Here is a 22,135-nt window from a genome sequence, read left to right on the forward strand (position 1 = left end):
CACTTAGATGTGGAGAAAGAGGCTCCCCATTCTGGTCACACATACTCTGACTGCAAGCAGAGCTCTTTTCTCCCTTTGAATATCGTTTATAACTTTTAGCCATCTTAATTGGGGTATAGAAATCCTTCTTCCGTTGAGCGCTTCCACCTAGATTTTTAAATAACAATTTCGAATGTTTTCGAAATAGAAGAATAAGATTGACCTAAAATGTTCTAAAGTAAGAAAGCTAAATTTGAGAGGCGCAACGCTTCTTCCCCACTTCACATTGCTTTCTAGCCTTGCTGCCCCTTCTGCTTTTTTTAACCCTCAAAGGACAGGGTCATGTACCTGAGAGACAAGGTGTGCAAGTTGACGATGCTCCCTCTTGGTAGCCTTTCCCCTCAGCTTCCCCCTAACACTTGCACTCTCCTTCCCACATGCGGATCTGCTCACCGGGATTCATGTATCAGGCTCTCAGATTCATGCACAATTTTATATGCATGAGATGTTCACACTCCCAGTAGGACTGATTCATTCTGCTCTAGATCCTGCCTGCTTCCGACTCCATTTCTCCCTTCCCCCTGCCTGAGTTCTGCATGAGTGGAGTGATGCTTCGCTCCGCTGGCTGACCCTCCCCATGCATCACCTCCCACCCTTGGGTCTTCCTATTTCACAGGGCGGGTCAGTGTAGGAAAAGAGACACAGAAGCCTTTTCAGAGAAAGCAACCCTTGAGGCCAGAAAACAGAGAAATGGGGGCCAAATCAGTTCGGTCTAGTTTTATAACCCTGGGCAGTTTGCAGCTCTGCTTAGCAGTGTTAGATGTCTGTCTGTCCCGCTGTTTCCCTGTTTGTCTCTCTCTTTTTCAGCCTCTCCCTCCCCCTCTCTGTCTCCCTCTGCCTCACTCTCTGCTGACTTGAGTAGATTTAGAACAGCAATTTGTAAGAATGGAGGAAAGGAGTATGTGAGAGACAACACCTATTACGAAATAAACACATTTCAGCATTAGAAATAATATTTCCAAAGCAGTACAGAAATGTAAAAACATAACATAAACAAAACAAACAAAAATGCAGCTACAAGGAATTCTAATTAAGTCTAGTTGACTTTTGCAACTTGATCGAGATATGTTTCTCCTGAGGAAATGGTATCTCAAGCTACCTATAGGATGAATTTCAACTGGTTTAGGTAAATTTCCCTAAGGATTACCTGATTATTTTAAGTACAATAGCAAGGGAAGACAGAAAGTCAAATCAAATTTTATGAATTGAAAATCTAAGAATAAAGATTGAAGGCCTTTTTACACAGTACCTAGTGCAGGTACTGGTCAAATTGGGTCTGAGGTATCTTTCTCTTTTGTTCTTTCATAAAATCATGTACAACCCTATTCTTTTTCCTTCACTTCCTGTTGTTCTCAAACATATTGAGGAACAGTTATTTATGTAAGAAATGGTGAAGCTTGGTTGAAAATCAAAATGGCAGCCTACTGATCGTCTAAAAGTGAAGTTCACAGTATCATATGTCTGGAGGTCCTCAGCCCTAAACTTACTCAATATTAAATATTGAAAGAAGTGATAGAAAGTGACCTGTATTCCAGTTGACTCTCAAGAATAGGCAAGTGCTCATATAAAGATACTGGCTTTTTCCTTTTAACATTTTCAATTCTAAAGTTCATTTTAAAAAACAGATTCTGGGGCTTCCCTGGTGGCGCAGTGGTTGAGAGTCCGCCTGCCGATGCAGGGGACACGGGTTCGTGTCCTGGTCCGGGAAGATCCCATATGCCGCGGAGCGGTTGGGCCCTTGAGCCATGGCCGCTGAGCCTGCGCGTCTGGAGCCTGTGCTCCGCAACGGGAGAGGCCACGACAGTGAGAGGCCCGCGTACCACAAAAAAACAAAACAAAACAAAGCAGATTCTGTATCTCAAGAATCCCTCTTCATGACAATATCTGCCAATGCTTGTCTCATATATGTAAGGGGAGGCCAAGTTCTTTTCTGTGCTCCCTTTGAATCTCTCTGTCCTGCTATCAGCTTCTGATTAGGAGAAGCTCAAGTGTCTTTGGATCTTGATTTTATCCAATCAGTAATTGGAAAAAGAAAAAAATTGTCACAGCCTTTAATCTGATTCAGAAAGAATGAGTAGTTGGTAAATGAAAAAGTTGAAGTAGGAAATCACCAAAAAATGATATGTACTTTAAACATTTTAATTTAACCTAAGTATTTGTAAACCTAAATATTTATAAATTTAATTTAACCTAAATATTGTAAATTGACTAGCCTTTCGATGTAAGCCCTTTATAAGACAGCCAGTATAAACAATACTTATACAGTCATTCCTTGGTATCTGAGGGGTATTGGTTCCAGGACCCCCCTCAGATACCGAAATCCACAGATACTCATGTCCCTTATATAAAATGGCATCCTCTCATGTATTTTAAATCATCTCTAGATTACTTATAATATCTAATACAATGTAAATGCTGCGTAAATATCAGTAGTTGCCAGTGTGGCGAATTTGAGTTTTGCTTCATGCAATTTTCTGGATTTTTTTGTTTGTTTTTAATATTTTTCAGTCCTCAGTTGATTGAATCTGAGGGTGCAGCAGCCGTGGCTATGTAGGGCTGAGTGTACTGTGTTGTTTCCCACTTTTAGCTTTTTTACAGGTGAAGCAAGAACTGGAAGCAGTCTGTCTAGATTTTTATTATTTTCTCAGCGTTTGGAATCTTCTCACTCATACTAAATCAATAGGAATTTTATTTAGTAACTCACATTTATCGGTGCTTTCCCAAGCATTCCACTCAGTTTTCTTATAGACAACAGTGCTTTCTCTTTTCACACTCGTGTTTCATCAGTTTAAATATTTGTTTAAATTAGTCAGTCATGATATCAAGCCTAGCCAGAAGAACAGGTGTAGAAATTAACCCAGCTGGTGGGAGCCCAAGTGTTTGGGAATCCTGAAGAGGATGCCTAGCCTCTGTGGAAAGCAGTAGGCATCCAGCCAGCCAGCTCCCTTGTCAGTTTGTTGTACAGTGGGAATAAGAGTACCAGCTTATTCCTCGAGTTGGTTATGTGGAGTGTGGCTAAGACAGCTTTTTACTATACAGGGAAGGAAGAACTAGAAGGCCAGAGAAAAGACGAGAGAGAAAAAGGAGTAAAGATTTTTTAAAAAAAGAATGTTTAAACAGAGACCCCACAAATGTGTGATTTTGTGAGTGAAGGGAAAAGATGGATACAATGAGAAGAGAAAGACATACACACTTCAAAGAAAGATGAATTCCTAGTTGAACGCTTAAGAGGAAAATGTGAATATTGGTTAAACTGAGATTGAATATACTTAAGATTTATGTAAGTGGATCACTCTGACATATTGGTCCAACAGGAATATAGGGTGTCCTAGTTCCCTTTGAGTTCATTTTTTGGAGGCAATGAAAATCCCTAGTGAAAAATGCACTCAGATAACCCCTTATTTAGGAAACAGACTACTGGATGTACTTTACTATGATTGATAGCTTTTCAGGTAAATTATTACTTAGTTGATCGTTGCGTTTGTTTCAGGACAGCCTCATACAACCTATTACACACTTCTAATGATGACAGCTCTTTAGGTAAATTATTAATTATTTGAGAATTGCCTAACCTGAGAGTTCAAACCTGTTGTCCCTTAATAATGAGATAAGTGAGGAGTAACTTATGAGAAAAGGAGCCCGTCCAAGACATTTTCCTTGTTGCTCATCATTTCCAGGTGGGGTTTGAAGGATCCTCCTCCGAATTACTTCTTTTCTCTACATCATTTGAAGCTTTAGGGAGTCCATTGTCTTTACCAGACAGAATTGGTTCTGTAGAGTATTTGGATGAGGCTTCTGGCAGAAATTCCATGCAGCCTGCTCATTTTACAGTAAAGTTGCCAGACACCTCAGCTGTGGGTCACATGGACCAGAAATGCAGTGTACTCCGGACCCCCTTTTAGGTTGGGAAATGCATTTCCTGTTGAAACAGGCATAGGCGTAACTCATGCTGAGGTCTGTAGTGAAGAAATATGCTACTCTTTGTAGCAGGGAGGGCAGCCTCATATGACCGATTACATACTTCTTATTTATCTAGAAAGTTCATGGGAAGTAAATTACTCTCAAGTTGGAAGTCAGCTACTTTAAGAAGCTATAGTCTATGGTCCCTTTTTGTAGATCCCATGAGTTACCATACAGAAAATTACTGCTTTAGTCAGTTGTGAAAAAATGCCTAATAGATACCTAATGCTAGAAAGGATCTAGCTCAGAATATGTATGTACTTTTGTTCATTGTTTTCCTGTTTTAACTTATAGATCAGATTTTGTTCTGTTATAGAAAAACTGAAAACAACAGCTAGCTATTGGAAAGTAGCTCACTCTGGAGACTGTCCATTTTCTTCAGTGAAATGAAGCAGTGAAATGAATTTGCCTTATGTGAGACCTGTAACTTTTATTGAAAGAATTTTTTAAAAAATCAATTAGCCAAAGGACTTTGGCCTGGAATGGAATGTTTGTAGTTGCCAGCATAGCTTATGTGGGCTGAATCCTGGCTATCATGTGACCATAAAAAAAAAAGTGGTGTACTGTACCCAGAAACATCCCCTCTTCCTTTGAACCCCAACTCTTGTGCTCCTTTTCAGGGCAGTCTATTTTGTTCGGCATAAGGAATCGCGGCAGAGGTTTGCCATGAAGAAGATTAATAAACAGAACCTCATCCTCCGAAACCAGATCCAGCAGGCCTTTGTGGAACGGGATATCCTGACTTTTGCAGAAAACCCTTTTGTTGTCAGCATGTATTGCTCCTTTGAGACCAGGCGCCACTTGTGCATGGTCATGGAATATGTCGAAGGTGAGTCACTCTGACACAGAGAACATGACACCTGTACCCAGAAACCACTGGCTCATTTGTGCAGCTGACGCTTTCTGTACTTGTGCCATACAACGGTTGTGTCCACGTAGGAACCAAGGCCAGGCAATTAGATGGCCGTATTCCCAGTCATTATCTTCTCATAATTGCTTGTAAAGTGCCAGCTCTACTATAACAAAGGGAAAATTAGTGCTATTTGGAAAAAGGTTGTTTTCCCTTTTTAATAGCTTTTCATCCTAAGTACCTCCTCTCAATTGGTCATTAAAGTTAGAATATAGGTGATGGGATTTTTCCTACTTATTTTTATCACATATCATAAAAACATTCATTACAATGGATTTTCTTAAGGAAAGTATTAAAAATATATCCTTTTTGGTATATGGTATGAAATTAAAGGTGACTTAGGAGAAAGGTACATTCAAGAAAATCTAACTTCCAATCTAAAAAAATAATGTAAATCAACTTATTTACAAAAGAGAAATAGATTCACAGACATAGAAACCAAATTTATGGTTATAAAGGGGAAAGGGGGGGATAAATTAGGACTATGGGATTAACAGATAGATACCACTATGTATAAAATAGATAAACAACAAGGATTTAGTGTACAGCACATGGAACTATATTCAGTATCTTGTAATAACCTATAATGGGAAAGAGTCTGAAACTGTATACCTGAAACTAACACAATATTATAAATCAACTATAGTTTAATTTTAAAAAACTAACTTTTTTTTTCTTTTGGAAGTTTGTGGTCTACCTTTTAAATGCTCCAAGTAATCTTATTTCCATCAATTTTACATGAAATTTTTGAGTGTTTCCATAGCCATGACTTACTGACATAAATAAAGCTAATAAAATGAATAGATAAGGAAGGGCCAAAACAATTTTCTTTTTTTTTAAATTTAATTTAATTTATTTATTTTTTATACAGCAGGTTCTTATTAGTTATCTCTTTTATACATATTAGTGTATATACGTCAATCCCAGTCTCTAAAACAATTTTCAAAGCATCTAATTTAAGCCCTTGTGATTGTTTGAACAGAATCCGCAAACATAACTTGAAGAACCGTTAAATATCGTTTTCATTTTGCAGATGAGTGAACTAAAACCTGAGAAGGGGTTTCACTAGATATTTAGTGGTAGATACAACACAAAAACATAACTTGCCTGATTTCCACCCATTGTTCTTTTCACCACACCAGTACTTTGCTTTATTAACTTTTGTTATGGTTATTTTAACAACAATAATTAACGTTTATCACATGTTTAATATGTGTTGACAGCATCCTGAGTTCTTTACACAGATTACCTCATTTAATCCTCACAATAAAAGGGATGACACTATTCATATTCTGATATTACAGCTGAAAGAACCAAGACCAGCTTGCTTAAGATGTCCCCACCTGTAAGAGTCAGAGCTGGAATTTGAACTCAGGCAGCCTGATTCCAGAATCCATGTTTTAAAATGGTTTATTTTAAATTGTAACACTGTTCCTAAAACACATCATCAGTTCTTCATCATTTAGTTTCACTTCAGGCCAAATCTGCTCTCTCATGAGCAGTGCTTCTTAAATAAAAGTCTATATTTTCTCCACACCACATCATAAGTAGAAACATGATTACCTAACACAGTCTCCACTTATGAACATGATCGACTATGTCTATGGATAGAGACCATTCTACTTTGAAATTCTGCAATCTAAACTGGCGATCTTTTTTTTTTTTTTTTTTTTTTTTTTTTTGGCGGTACGTGGGCCTCTCACCGCTGCGGCCTCTCCCGCTGCGGAGCACAGGCTCCGGACGCGCAGGCCCAGCGGCCATGGCTCACGGGCCCAGCCGCCCCGCAGCACGCGGGACCCTCCCGGACCGGGGCACGAACCCGTGCCCCCTGCATCGGCAGGCGGACTCTCAACCACTGCGCCACCAGGGAAGCCCTAAACTGGCGATCTTTAATCCCAGCTGATACTATACCTGCTAAGTCTTTTTTTGTGTGTTTTATAGGAGGTGACTGTGCTACCTTAATGAAGAACATGGGTCCTCTCCCTGTTGATATGGCCAGGATGTACTTTGCTGAGACAGTCCTGGCCTTGGAATATCTACATAATTATGGAATTGTACATAGGGATTTGAAACCAGACAAGTATGTACACTGATGAAATATGTCTTTTTTTTCACACAATACAAAAATGTTTGTCTATAAAGATGTTTTCTTTTAATGCTGCTTTGTACATTTTAAAATTCTCCCGTAATGTTCCCAAATGAGTTGTTTTTAGCAGTATACATGATGATTTTTGTATAATCTTTTTAAAGGCTACGCTGTTTACAATAGCAGCTTATAAGAAACAAAGAAACAAAAAAAGAGTATTAAGCCAGGGTTAGTTAATTTTTTTTTAGTTTTTTTATTATGTAAATAATAGGTACATAGAATGCTATGAGTTGTTTTCTGGATAGTTTCTGCATTTAGAATGATACTTAGATAATTTTTTCTCCCCCAAGATGATATCCTTGATATTCTATTCTATTTTATTCACAATTTAATTTTTTATTTAATTTTTAGTCTATGCGGAGTTCATTTTGGTGTCTGATTTGAGATACAGATAGACTATTTTTACCCAAATGGCTAGGTATTCACCTTGACACCATTTATTAAATGTTCCATGCCTTCTCCACTAATCTGAGACACCTCTAGAAGTATTTCTTTTTTTTTTTTTTTTTTTTTTTGCGGTATGCGGGCCTCTCACTGTTGTGGCCTCTCCCGTTGCGGAGCACAGGCTCCAGACGCACAGGCTCAGCGGCCATGGCTCACGGGCTCAGCCGCCCCGCGGCACGTGGGATCCTCCCGGAGCGGGGCACGAACCCGTGTCCCCTGCATCAGCAGGCGGACTCTCAACCACTGCACCACCAGGGGAGCCCCTAGAAGTATTTCTTATTAATATGTAACGATTTTAAGTGTGCCAAAATTTTATAAAATTAACTTATGCTCATTACGGAAAATTTGGGAAGTACATAAAGAAAAAACTTCATTCACAACCTTCCCAATGAAGAGAGCCGTTAGAATTTGGCCTGTACCCTTCCAATAGCTTTATGTTTTTTAACTCCTCTACTCCTTTAATGTTTTAAATAATTAAAATGTTCTTTGCCACTTAAAGTGAAAAAAAATTAACTGTAAATTCATAAAGCTTTCAAATGTGAATTCTTTGCATGTATAAGACACGTAGGTCTTGTGCTTAGTGAGCAGACACTTAAGTTCGAGCCAGAAGTTGAAATCTGAAACAATGCTACATTTTTCTTCCAAGTTCTTTATCTTTTGTCTCATTTGAATCACAGATTGGTTGCTTATGTTAGTTGCTGATGTGTGACATGGGATTATCAGTAGCCCTTTCTCAACTCTTTTCTTATTCTGGAAAGGGAAAGGTGTCAGAGTTCCATACTTGAATTTTTCTGAGAGCTTCAAGTTGTAAATGATGCTGTATGTGACTGCTCCAAGGGGGATGGGCTGAGCCCGGTCTCTGGCCTTCCCTTGTGGATTACTCTCAGCCGCCAGATACACATATTTAACATCTTTGTGTGACTTCATCTCTTTGCAGGCTGGGTTTTGTGATACGATTGATACCTATGTATTACATAGTCTTATCAATTCACAGTGGGAGGGAGAAAAGTAAAAACAAAAAAAGAGGTTCAAAGTGAGTGTTGTAATATATGTCCTTCTGCTTCACAGTTTGTTGGTCACCTCCATGGGGCACATAAAGCTGACAGATTTTGGATTATCCAAGGTGGGACTAATGAGCATGACTACCAATCTTTATGAGGGTCATATTGAGAAGGATGCTCGAGAATTCCTGGACAAACAGGTAAGCTCGCGTGCTGTTTGGTTCCAGAGAGAAATACAAAGTGCAGTGTTGACAGTGGAATTCAGAATCAGCTCGCCTAGGCCATCTTGACATTAGTGCTGGGGCTTTAGATGTCTATATAAGCCTTACGTTTAATAAAGCGCAAATTGCTTCCATTTTTCTCCCTGGGCCTCTTTGAAATGTCGGTCCCTCCACATTCCTCCCCCGACATTATGGTCTATTAGTAAGACAAATGATCTAACTGTACACAAGTGAGAGTGTGAGAGAGACAAATGGAAAAACTGTTTTCATAAGGAATTCGGGAGTCTCAGGAGAGCCCTCATGAAACTCATGATGCGTTGTACAATCACAGGTACCAAACTCCGAGCCATGGCCCATTTCCCTTTAAGCATGCCTCATTACCATGTGCCCACAATCTGTTCATTGTACAGTTACTTAAGGTGAACACATCTCAACTGTCAGGCTTTTATGAAGTAACCAGGATGTGAATCTATTTCAGTCATATAAATACTAAAACTCTCTCTGATAGTGTCAGACGAAAAAATGCAGTATTATTTTAAATCCAAGGATTACAAATGTCTTTGTAAAGTAAGTAAAACTACTCAAATTTGAAATTAGACATTACACACAGTTTCACATTAGAGCAGCATTTTAAACTTTGCTTTTTTTGGTATTTTAAGTAATTCATTGCTTTTGGTATGATAAATACCGACTTAGAATCACTGTTCTTAAGTTCTTTGTCCATGTGGTTCCATGTGGTTGAGCAGGTGCACTCTAGGCAAAATAATTGATATTTAGCCATCTTGCTCATTTTACTTCATGTCTAATATTCTAATTATTCTAATATTGCAATCATCTTTTAGGTCTGTGGCACACCTGAATACATTGCACCAGAAGTGATTCTGAGGCAGGGCTATGGGAAGCCCGTAGACTGGTGGGCCATGGGGATCATCCTCTATGAATTTCTGGTTGGATGCGTGCCGTTCTTTGGGGACACTCCAGAGGAGCTATTTGGACAAGTCATCAGTGGTAAATATTGTCAGCAGTTATCTCTAAGCCACTATTGGGAAGCAGCTATTTAATGTAATTCTGGGGAGTATCACTGTTTTTACTAAAATGTTAACCTATATCAAATGGTTTAGCCAACAGATTAAAAGAACTCACTCATCATAGCACATAACTGACTTTCACAATCTCAGGAGAGCAATTTGTGTTGGGAATTGATCTGAGGAAGTTTTGTTAACATGGAATTTGGAAATGTACTAGCAATGTGACCAATTTTTATGGTGTACTTTTTCTGCAAAAGAAATTGGTGTGGGATTTGCAAATGATTTCACTGCCGTCCAGTCTTCCTTTCCATAGTAGGAAAGTTGCACCAGGGAAGAAAAGGTTAACGTGGGTAACATTTACACAAATGGGAAAAATGGCTATTGGCACAGTGAAGAAATTAACAGAAATGTAATAAACCCTAAAACAAATGTCTACCAAATAATAAATAATGAGAATGGGGAGGAAGCGAATTTAATCCACAGATTGTTAATGATTTCATTGGTAGTTGTTATGGTGTAATGTTATTTCTTAACAGCTGTTCATCTTTCATTTAAATTCAATAACCTTTAGATCTTAACCTGCAAGCTGACCCTAACTATTGTTGTGTGGCTTTTGGCAAAACTAAATGATAATTAAATAGGCTTTATTACTACCCTACCTGCTGTTTTTATAAATTTCCCCGGAGCAGAGATTGAAAAGGCCTCTCTTCCTCAAAGTTTGTCAGTCATCACTCACATCTTCATCACCTACCTCTGGTCCATTCTGGACTGTGCTTAGAGTGTCCAACAGTGGAAATAGGGGGACAATTCCTTTTGGTGTGAGGAGCCTCTTAATCACAGCATTATTTTCCACCATTGACTTTGCAAGCCAGGCATATTTGTAAACTTTAACAAAGTAGATTTGTGAGTTGCCTGCAGTGTATAACCCTTTTATACAATATCTAAACTCTTTATGGATTTATAACTAGGCTGTTTTCTAATACACCAAGGATGAATGGCAAAAGGAATCAACTGTTTAATTAATACAAGCAGCAAATGCTGGCTGTGTTCTGTCGATGCCTTATGGCTCAGATGCATATTCATGTTTTATTTTCCAAATCAGATTTAAACTGCAGCAGAGGAAGCTAGAGGCAAGCACATGCAGAAATAACTCATGTTTTTATTGCATGCCCATGCACACAAGCATGCACACCTATCTTCAGGCAAACTCCTTTAGAATGTAGAACATATTCTAATATTTATGACAGATTTTAAGTACTTCCATGACTACAGTTCCTTGGCTTTTTTTTTTTTTTTCTTCTTCTTCTTCTTCTTCTTCTTCTTCTTCTTCTTCTTCTTCTTCTTCTTCTTCTTCTTCAGTCTTAGCATTTTGACCTTTCCTTTGTCTCTGGAAATGGTTATTTTTACAAAATTATTTTTTGCTTCTTGGAGCTGAAGAACCCTGGGGCTGTGGCCAGGTTCTCAGTTGAGGATGATGGTAGAAGAGAAACCCTGACTCCCCATGATCCCTGGATGGGTGATCGCCTAAAACACAGAATTTCAGAGTCTCCACTATATTGAGCCCTCTTAATAACTAGAGGACCAATTAGTAGTGACCCAATTCTACCAAAGAAAAGCGAATCAAAAAGGCAGATGAGAGGTACTGCTCATTGAAGTGTTCTCTCCCTGCCTTGTTGACAGCTGTGCTATTCATATCTTGTGCAGCAGTGCTTCTCAGACTTGACTGGGCCTAGGAATCGACTGAAGGTCTTGTTAAAAATGCAGATTCTGAGTCAGCAGGTCTGGGGTGGGGCCTGAAATTCTGCATTTCTAACAAACTCCCGGGTGATGTCCATGCTGTTGGGATGTGGACCAGCCTTTCAGCAGTGAAGTCGTAAACTACTTTTCTTCCTTTTAGATGAGATCAACTGGCCTGAAAAGGATGAGGCGCCACCACCCGATGCCCAGGATCTGATTACCTTGCTTCTCAGGCAGAATCCCCTGGAGAGACTGGGAACAGGTTAGAGCACATACGTTTTAATTTTGCTAAGATGCAGGAAATAATGTCAATGTGGAGCACTCAGAGGTTTGTGTTTGTGTGTTTTTTTTAAATAGGAAACATCTGTTGGTTGATGTAGAATATGACTACAATATGTTATAACAATAATATTTTGGATTTTTTTTTCCTGATTCAGAATAGTATGTACGCTAAGAGGGTTGGTGGCTGTTGTTTGTCTTTTTTTGTTGTTGTTTTTCTTCTTTTTTGCAAAGCAGAAATTATTCTTAATTTGTTTCAGTAAATAAAATTTCTCTGGAAGAAAACCTCAAGGGCACATGTAACTCTTCTGTCCTGAAAAGCATGGATCTTTACAATTTGAAACAGAGGATTAGGGATGTGGAGGGTTTTTTGTTTGTTTGTTTGGGGTTGTAAAATATATATATTCCTAGAAGGATTTGACCCAGCAGTTACTATCTGCAGGCTTTGAAACAGGTTATCAGTACTTGAACTAATTATTGGAAATGAGTGCCTGGGGTTGATCAGCACCATGGCCCAAGAAAGAGGATTAAAAAACATTGACTTTCAAGATTAAGGAGATAGTAGATTTATTTCTTGCTGATTATTTTTCCAGACTGTTCTGCTACCAGTTTTTTGGTTTTGCCAGCTCTTTTTCCTTTTCTTCCTTGTATTCTTAATAGACAGACTTAGAGATCCCAATACAGAGTTCTAGCCAACCTCAATATATGAATTTATCTAGATGAGACTAAATAATAAACACATATAACATACACACTTGCACACACACATACAACACACACCACACACGTACACTGTATCGATAAAAATTTTCATCAGTGAAAATTGTTGACTTCATGGGTTGTTTACTCTGAGCTATTTCATTCTACCTTGTTTTGCTAGAAAGATCAGAAAATACTGAGGAGATCATTCTCTCACCCAGTTTTTCCAAGGCCAAAATCATCTGCAACTGCTCCAAATATTTATCTTACATTGTTCTCCACTTTTACTCACAGCTTCCCCAGTTGGAGAGCTCAGTTCTTGCTTAAGTATGGAATGCTGTGCTACCTAGAGGTTATGATGATGCATTAAAACCCCTGGGCCCAACCTTTATTCTGTAAATAAAGTTTTATTGAAACACAGTTATGCTGTTCAGTCACATACTATCTATGGCTGCCTTCATGCTACTCTGGCAGATTCGAATAGTCATGAACAACTGCATGGCCCACAAGGCCTAAAACATTTACTTTCTGGCTCTTGACAGAAAACTCTTGAAGACCCTGCATTAGAGAATCCAAGAAGTTTTGGGGTGTTTTTTTTTTTGGCCGTGCCATGCAGCTTCTGGTCTGTTAGTTCCCCAGTGAGGGATCGGACCCAGGTCCACAACAGTGAAAGCTCATATCCTAACCACTGGACCGCTAGGGAATTCCCAAGAATTTTTAAAATCAGGACTCAGTTGGCAAAACTGCTTTGAGTTTCATACTGGAATACCATGTGTTTTTTGCCTTTTTCAATGGACGAGTGGGCCTTTAACTAGGAAAGGCAATATAATGGGACTTAAAGGGATAAACTCCAGAGGCAGATTGCCTGAGTTTAAATCTCAGCTGTGTGACCATGAGCAGGTTGTTTTTGCTTGTGTGCCTTACTTCCTCATCTATAAAATGGAGCTACAGTAGCACTATATCCCAGGATTTTTGTGAGGATAAAAGATCATCAACTCTGGCTCTTAGGACCAGATGTGACACTGCTGCAGTATTAGCATTTTTATTTTTCTGCATATATAATCTCTTGCTTTCCCCTTTGGACATATGAGATTTAGAAATTGTGGTGGTGCCCCTACTTCTGGGCTGACTGAACTCTTTGGACAGAATCCTTTATATTGCTTGTCGCCCTATTTGGTTTTCCTTCTGTCTGAAGTGACTAGCAAACTGGTTATTTCCCACCATCTGTGACCTGCGGTTAGATTTGCTTTATAGTTCAAGCGATAAGAGTAGCTGTCCAAGAATGGGTGTCAAGGCTCTGTGTGGGGCAGAGTTTTGCGGGGTGATTTTACTCACTTGAGCCAGATATGAGAAACAGTGGCATTTTAAGATTGTCCTACAACAATACAAGTATCTATTTGTATATCCTAATCAGCTGTCCCAGGAGAGTGTTGTCCTAAGGTAGGGCTAAAAATATATTGGAATCAGCACACCCCCTAAAGAGTTCCCTTCAGTGTTCGTGTGTCGCTTTCGAGGGTTTTCCTCCTTAGTATCTTGCCCATTTCTGTCCTCTTTAAGAATATGTGGACACTTGATTCGGCTTTACTTAACAAGACAGGGCTATGATGGTGGTCAGTACATCCATGTTTATATATTATACACTGCAAGTTTTCTCTGCACATTTTCTGCTTGACTGCTACTTTTGGTCTTTCCAGGGTTTGACAGATTGAGAAACAAATCTTCTAGCAGAAGCTCAAAAGAGACATTTAAAAGACCCTGCCCAAGCTCTTAGCATTGTCAAGGAGAGCTTGTCAAACAGGCAGATCCAACGTGACAGGTCCCAGTAGGGCCCGGAGAATGAGGCTGAGAATCTCGCAGGCTTGCCATGCTGCTTCCAATGACAGCATTTTGGATTTAATGCATATTTAGCGGGCAAAATAATGCACCGTGAAAATGTGCAAGTGCGCATTTGCCCGAGAGACTAGAGAGACTGAGAAAAGGAGTGTGAAGAACATAATGGATGTTTAAGAAGCTTCTATGAAGGGAGAGGAAAACTCAAAGGAGAACATTAGTGCCAAAGCATAACTTGCAATTTGGGACCTTGTTGTACTTGAACTCTACTGTTGAACTTGCAGAGTATTGAGGGGCAGCCAGGCTCACTGGCCTTGAGAGCTGCTCAGATGTGACTGACTCCCACCCATGAGCCAGCTGGGAGGTCGTGAGTCCTTTCTTTATTGCCCGGAGTCTCAGTTTCCTAATCTATGGAAATGGGCATGTTACACACCTCGAGGGATTATTGTGAGGATTGAGTGCAGGCATGTTTATGAAGGTATCTGGTACGTTAACCTAGTGCATAATAGGAGCTCAAGAAATTGTTGCTTTCCCTTCCCTTCCTGGTGAATTCTTACAGTGAGAGCTGACATTTGCATGAGCTCCTGTGTCTGATGATTTGCATTTGGCTTGTAAAGCCATCATCTATATTATACCAACGGTTTAGCCCAGAGTTCATTTTTCCCCAGTGTGTCCATTTCATTCTTTTGCTCCCCATCTCTCCAAAAGTGCATGAGAAACATGACCCAGTGAGAAGCACCTGCTTCTCAGTGGGGCACAGAGGCCAAAGGATGAGAACTGTGCACTGGGTCGGCAGTGGGCTGGGGCTCCTTGGGGAGGACCCATTTGGTACTCATCACAGAGAGGAAGCAAACGCTCTCACCGATGTGGGTGGGTCCCAAAGGTTAGCAGGTCGGGGAGCAAAAACTCGGGATATTGTCTGGAAGTGTCTTTCGAGCTTTTGGGTCTAGAGAACTATGCTTTTCTGGGTAAAGTTGAGCAACCTGGGCGTGTCAGAGCTGTCCTTTGCTGTGGCAGCTGGAGTCATAGTCATCGCTGGATAGTGCATGGTGGGCCACTAAGTAGGGCTTGACTCTTTGGACCTCAGTGTCACTGGCACAGTGAGGGAGTTGGATAGATAAATATTTAAGCCCTTTTAACTTCTCCAAGAAAAGATCACTGGAAGAAAATGTCCCTGGCAGCTGTGTTTGAGGATGTTGATTGGGATAGAAGAGAACCAGGATACATGGAGGACTGGGGTTGGACTGGGCAGAGGTGCTGGGGAATTGGCTGTTTGGCTGTGTTCCCCAGGATCGGCAGTCGAGAATCCATTTGTAAACTGATGCGAGAAAGATGGCAGGGTAGAATCCAAACTGAAATATGCCTCCCCCTTATGTGGCCTGTGGCGCTGTGGCATTGAGTGTTTTTAGACAGACCTCAGCTCAGCCCCTCTAACCCTTACTCACATAGTAATCTTGGTCCAGTGTGCTTTACTGCTTATTTACTTTCCCCATCCAGAAATGGAGTTGACAATACCTACTTCGTGGGGTTACTTTCAGTGGTTTAATTAAAAGAAGCAATTTCCTCTAGCATCTAGGGTAATACTAGTCAAAGTTGGCCCTCAAATAGCTGCTAATGCTATTGCTGTTGGGATCAACATCAGACTTGAGTATTGTGCTATAAACACGGAAAAAGCCTGGCTGGAATTCTATATGAAGATTCTAATCAAATGCTTTGTAAAGAACCCATTCTCCCTTTTGGAGGATGATTTTTCCACTTTGTTTTTTTTCTCTCTGTTCCATTGTCTTCAGAACACTGGTTTCCCCTGGCTGGGTTTAGAGCTCTAGCCAGCCTGCCCCTTATGCTCAAGGGGCCCAGTGGGGACAGAGCCACGTCTTTGAACCTTACAGACAGTTCCCCAGCCCCAAGATCCAAGCCCATTTTTCATTCAGATGCAATTTCTCATCCTATTCCTTTCGTACCCCACTGAGGACAGGATGAGAAGCATGAGTGACAACTGTATTAAAGAGGCATTTGCAACACACATCGAGGGGCATCTCCTGGTAGGGAGGCTGATTAGACCCTGGCACCAGTCTTGCAAGAAATCTCTCTTTCTGGAATTGTTTGAAGATTGATTCTTCCTTATCTCCCCCATCAATAGTGTGCATGTTGGTGGCAGGGCGGGGGTCTGATTTTCATGCTGGGATTTAATAAAATGTGTACCTTCTTCTCTTTACATGAGGGATAGTGTAATATTTTGATGGGGCCTGCCCTTCCAAAATCTCTCTTTAAAATCATGAAGTGAATTAAAAATATTGTTTCACTGAACTGTGCTGTAATGCTAACTTGGCAAAAAGAAGCCTAAAACTTAGGGATTGTGATTGATGTTCATCACATGCATTATAAATCTATCAAACAGGTTTGCCAGTTTCTTTTTTTTCCTCCTTTCTTGAATTTATTTTAATTTATTTATTTTTAACATCTTTACTGGAGTATAATTGCTTTTACGACGTTGTGTTAGTTTCTGCTATATAACAAAGTGAATCAGCTATACATACACGTATATCCCCATATCTCCTCCCTCTTGTGTTTTCCTCCCACCCTCCCTATCCCACCCCTCTAGGTGGTCGCTAAGCACCGAGCTGACCTCCCTGTGCTATGCAGCTGCTTCCCACTAGCTATCTAGTTTACATTTGGTAGTGTGTATATGTCCATGCCACTCTCTCACTTTGTCCCAGCTTACCCTTCCCCCTCCCCGTGTCCTCCAGTCCATTCTCTACATCTGCGTCTTTATTCCTGTCCTGCTCCTAGGTTCTTCAGAACCATTTTTTTTTTAAATTCCATATATATGTGTTAGCATACAGTATTTGTTTTTCTCTTTCTGACTTACTTCACTCTGTATGACAGTCTCTAGGTCCATACACCTCACTACAAATAACTCAATTTCATTTCTTATTATGGCTGAGTAATATTCTTACTTAAGAATCTGTAATCCACAGAATATAATTCCTACCAATGCTAATGAGCAATCCAATAAAATGTTAACCATTATATACTATTTAGGGAAAATTCATCTTTATTAAAACCTTACCTCCAGAGGAAATATTGCTGTGAACACATTTTGCACCTTCTTAGGTTTTTTGGGGTTTGTAATGAGCAAGTCTGCTTTGGGCCAGTGTGTGTCCACGTCCCCAGGTTCATCACAATGGGATTTTAAGTGGCCACATCATTAACCTTTGAAAAATGGAGGAAGTCATGGAAGAATTAACAAAGAAAAACTGTACCGTAGCAACTGCTGTTAGCAAAATCAAATCTCCTGCTGATAAATTATGGAAGAATTTTTGGAGGTTTTGGTTGTAGAATGAAAAAGATTTCTCTGACTTCTTTAGTTCTCTCTTGATAGAACTCTTTTTTGGATTTCTTTTTTTTTTGGTTGTTCTTTGAAACTGGTTCTTACCTTTGCTGGGAGGATCATTTAACACGTTTCCCTCTGTCCTTCCCCTCCTCTCCCTTCCCCAAGGTGGTGCGTATGAAGTCAAACAGCATCGATTCTTCCGTTCCTTAGACTGGAACAGTTTGCTGAGACAGAAGGCAGAATTCATTCCCCAACTGGAATCCGAAGATGACACAAGTTATTTTGATAGTACGTGCATTATCTGACATAAAACATTATTTGGCCTTTACTTTGTAGAAAATCAGCTCTACTTTTTTTTTTTTTTTTTTTTTTTTTTTTGCGGTACACGGGCCTCTCACCGTTGCGGCCTCTCCCGTTGCGGAGCACAGGCTCCGGACGCGCAGGCTCAGCGGCCATGGCTCACGGGCCCAGCTGCTCCGTGGCATGTGGGATCCTCCCAGACTGGGGCACGAACCTGTGTCCCCTGCATTGGCAGGCGGACTCTCAACCACTGTGCCATCAGGGAAGCCCTCAGCTCTACTTTTGATAGTACCTTCCAGTCTTGAACGCATGGCTTCTGAAACATAATGCTGCTTTGATATTAAAACTCATAATTAAAATATCTAAATTAAAAACTGAAATTCTGAATAATTGGAACTGTTTCCAAACATTTCCTGCAGCGCGGTCAGAGAAGTACCATCATATGGAGACTGAGGAAGAAGATGACACAAATGACGAAGACTTTAGTGTGGAAATAAGGCAGTTTTCCTCATGTTCACATAGGTTTTCTAAAGTAAGTAAAATATGGCATAAACATAGAAGGTCTCTGGGAGAATCTCCTACTGGTCAGATAGTTGGTGCCTTAAACAGCTGCACAGAATTGTAAAGACCCCATGCAGTGTTTTGGGGCTTGAGATTTTTGCGGGGGTGGGTAATGACCCCATCTTGATAATCCAGAGTCCCTACCGCCCTGCAGGGGTATATTTCTCTGTTTCATGATCCAAAGATTAGTATCTTTTTTCATGGAGGCAGAGACTTGCATTCATAGTCATTATTGGAGTACCTGATACCATTTACATGCTGACCCTGGTCTAGCTCAGTGCTGCTGGGCCTTGGAGGCATCCTTCCATTTCTTTCATCTTATAGTGAAGAATGTTGAGCTCATTGTGTGCAGAGCCCTCTTCTAGTATCCCATGGAACACAACACAAAGGAGAAAGCTTGGTCCTTGACATAAGCCCAGACACTTGGGGACAGTTGATTGCGGAATGAGAAAGTCTCTTAACCGATGATAGAAAGTATAAGTTATTATATTAAAGGGGCACTAGGAAGCCAAGCTAGAATTTTGGAAATGGTAGAAGATAAAATCGACATCGGAGAAAGATGCTTTTTCACTGGTAGTGGTAAGATTTAAAAGACAAACAAAACGAAGACACACCTGATAGTCCTGAGATGGGGGCAGGGCCCTAGGAAGATAGAAATGAACCTAGAGGGCATCCTACCTTCCTTTTGCTATTTTCAGTAGCGATGTATTTTCTGTTGCCATGGCAGTTTGCATGATTATTGTGTAGCTTTTCTACAGCACTGAGTGATTTTAAAGTGTTCCGTATCTTTTTCTGAGTAACTGCCCAGGGTGCGTCTGCAAATTGGCTGGCACTGCCCTCCCCATTTACAGGAAGGACATGGAGAGGTAGGGATTTCCCTGGAGGGGAGGTGCAGGTCTGGCCCAGAGCCGGGACAGAAGCTTTGATAACACAGAGTGTGGGCTTTCCCAGTACTTGTTCTCTGGCCCATCAAAGCCAGCCCCTAAACTGTTCCCTGCCCACTGTCTCCTGTTCTTTACCCACCTTCCTCCAAATCCCAGGAGATTATAGGAGGTCTAAGGTCCATTCCCATGAGAGCAGCAAGTGGCTGGGTTGGGCAATAGTGAGCGCTTCCTGGGCTGGGCTCTCAGCTCCCTATTTTAGCTTCCATCTTCCTTGTGGTACAGCAGAGCTCTCAGTTTGCCTAAGCTATGATCCCCTTCAGAAATCCTGGTACCAACATATGAAACTGCCTGTCTGTATGTGAGATTTATAAGCCAAACAAGTAAGTACCTCTGACTCCTAACCAAATATGCACTGCATCTCCCCCCAACATGTCTTGAAACAGGTAATTTATTCTTCTCTTCGCCCTCAATTCCAATTCATTTTTCTCCTTCCCGCCCCTGACTGGGGGCCATTAAATCTTTTTCTCTGTGATTTTCTTTTTCTGATTGACTTCATGGTTAAAAAGTAATCTAACATGTGCATTGATCCCAGGCCTAGAAAGCGCAATGCATCTATGGATTTTGTTTGCAGATACAAAGTCCATAGTGAGATACGGTGAGAGGGTGATGAATTCATAGCTCCCCACTCCAAAAGGAAAAAATTGTACATTGACCACTCACCTCAGGACTCAAGTAAACAGCATTGGAAAGTACCTTTTGAATACACGGTCCCAATTCAAACTTCAGTCATAGTCTCAGGTTGTTCTGCCAGGATTTGTTTGGTTTTTTATTCTGACAATTCCTTTCAAGAAGATATTAATAAGTGCTGACTATTTGTCTTTCAGGTTTTCAGCAGTATAGATCGAGGTACTCAGAATCCAGGAGAAGAGAAGGAAGACCCTGGGGACAAAACCAAAAGCACAACTTTGCCATCCACGGAAACATTAAGCTGGAGTTCAGAGTATTCTGAAATGTATGTGAAATTCTTGTTAACAAATATCATAAACAGCAGCTACTAAGACAGTGGCTCTTAAATGTGAGTGTGCATCCGAATCTTCTGGAGGGCCTGTACAAGCAGATTGCTGACCCAGGAGATCTGGGATAGGGGCTGAGAATGTGCATTTCTAACAAGTTCCCTGGGATGCTGATTTTATCGGTCTGGGCACCACACTGTAAGAATCACTGCCCTCGACATGTCTTGGTTAGGCTACCTCAGTTCCATTTTCACCTGGTTTCTTCCAAAATTCACCTTGAACACAGTTTCATAGTATGTATAGATGCATGACTTTGTTTTTTATTTTTAATTAAGGCAACAGTTATCCACATCCAACTCTTCGGATACTGAAAGCAACAGACATAAAGTCGGTTCTGGCCTGCTTCCCAAACTGGCTATTTCAGCAGAGGCAGAACAAGATGAGCCTGCTCCCCACCCCAGAGAGCTGCATGAGCAGCGGGAAAAGCCAGCCGCCCCCCCTGCAGAGAGTGCTCAGGAGGAGCCCGAGGTCAGCACTCCGGCCAGCACCATCAGCAGCTCCACCTTGTCAGGTAAGGCCCTGGGCGTGGCCCTGCCGTCCAGGCATCACCCACCACATTGAGAAGTGACTGCTGGTGCTTGGAGTCCCAGGCCTGGCCCAGCCAGGCAGCGATGATGGGCATTTTGTGCCACTAGACTCTCTCCATGGCCCCACTCCTTGAGCTTGGGCGATGGGCTCCTCAGAACTGAGATCAGATGTCTCAGACCCCTCCTTAGTGCATGGCTGTACAGCACATCCTGCTTGCTTCACCTGTAGCCTTCACATCCTCTGCTGGGTTTCGGTGGCGTCCTTTGATGGCTGTCAGAACACTGTAAGGGAGCATGTTCTCTGTTGTGGGTACAAAGGCATGCCTTGTGGAGTTGCATCTAACTCAAAGTTACAAGTAAGCGACCCTATTAAATAGTCAGATGGTCAAACTTACCCTCAACGATGTCTTAAATCACCACCCATAAGGTACCGTGTAAGCCAGTTTTCCTTCTACTGTTGAGACGGGTGGTTGTTTCTTTGGAGGAGTTGGGTTTTGTTATGGGACCACTTATACCCAATAACCAAGCAGTGTGCACGTGAGACCCTCAGTCAGTGCAGCAAGATGCTTATTCTGTTTGCATAGCTGGCTAGAAACAGAGGCTGATGAGAATCTCAGGGACATATAAGAAAGAAGACAAGCAAGGAATTAGGTGGGCAAACATCTTGTATATTTGATGGTAAAAAAAAAAATACCTCATACCTTGATCTATACTTTTGAAGTGTTTTACTTCAAAAGTAACTTAGATATAAAGTTTCTTTAAGGGGGAATAAAAAGATGCTTATTCTGTGAGGCTCACGGATGGAATGGGGAGAGGGGAGTCAGAAATACGGACACAGTTCAAATCGGTGTCTCGTGCGCCTATGAAACAACTCCACTGCACACAAGCTGCCTTCCCAGCCCCTGGATAACTGACGCAAATAACCCTAAGACATCTTTGGGTGTGTGAGAAACAGCGGGGCTTGGGCGTTTCCTAGGGGGCGCTTTATGGTGTCACTTTTGTGTGAAGTAAACCTTCCTGACACCAGGAGCAGTATCTCCACAGGTTTTTAGAATGCTTACTGTATCATGGATACTTGGGGCCTTTAATCACGGAGGTGTCCTCATTAGATGATCTGCCTTGTGCATCCCTCATAGCAAGTCCTTGAAGTGCATTTCAAATA

At 41.0% G+C, this 22,135-nt stretch overlaps 1 protein-coding gene across 8 annotated transcripts in view; it reads left to right on the top strand.

Moving 5' to 3' along the window:
* MAST4 (microtubule associated serine/threonine kinase family member 4) overlaps positions 1 to 22,135 on the top strand; it is a gene marked incomplete at its 5' end in the record, with an annotated part of 581,401 nt that overhangs the window by 529,168 nt on the left and 30,098 nt on the right. For all 8 annotated transcript variants that reach the window (XM_081231058.1, XM_081231059.1, XM_081231061.1 and 5 more), the window contains 9 exons: positions 4,620 to 4,828; positions 6,851 to 6,989; positions 8,568 to 8,700; positions 9,564 to 9,729; positions 11,647 to 11,748; positions 17,794 to 17,916; positions 18,348 to 18,460; positions 20,258 to 20,385; positions 20,722 to 20,957. In XM_081231058.1, coding sequence (XP_081087184.1) covers positions 4,620 to 4,828; positions 6,851 to 6,989; positions 8,568 to 8,700; positions 9,564 to 9,729; positions 11,647 to 11,748; positions 17,794 to 17,916; positions 18,348 to 18,460; positions 20,258 to 20,385; positions 20,722 to 20,957 — 1,349 coding nt within the window. The remainder of the gene's footprint in view (positions 1 to 4,619; positions 4,829 to 6,850; positions 6,990 to 8,567; positions 8,701 to 9,563; positions 9,730 to 11,646; positions 11,749 to 17,793; positions 17,917 to 18,347; positions 18,461 to 20,257; positions 20,386 to 20,721; positions 20,958 to 22,135) is intronic.

This window comes from Mesoplodon bidens (assembly GCF_964165515.1).
Source record: "Mesoplodon bidens genome assembly, chromosome: 4".
NCBI classification, from domain to species: domain Eukaryota; kingdom Metazoa; phylum Chordata; class Mammalia; order Artiodactyla; family Ziphiidae; genus Mesoplodon; species Mesoplodon bidens.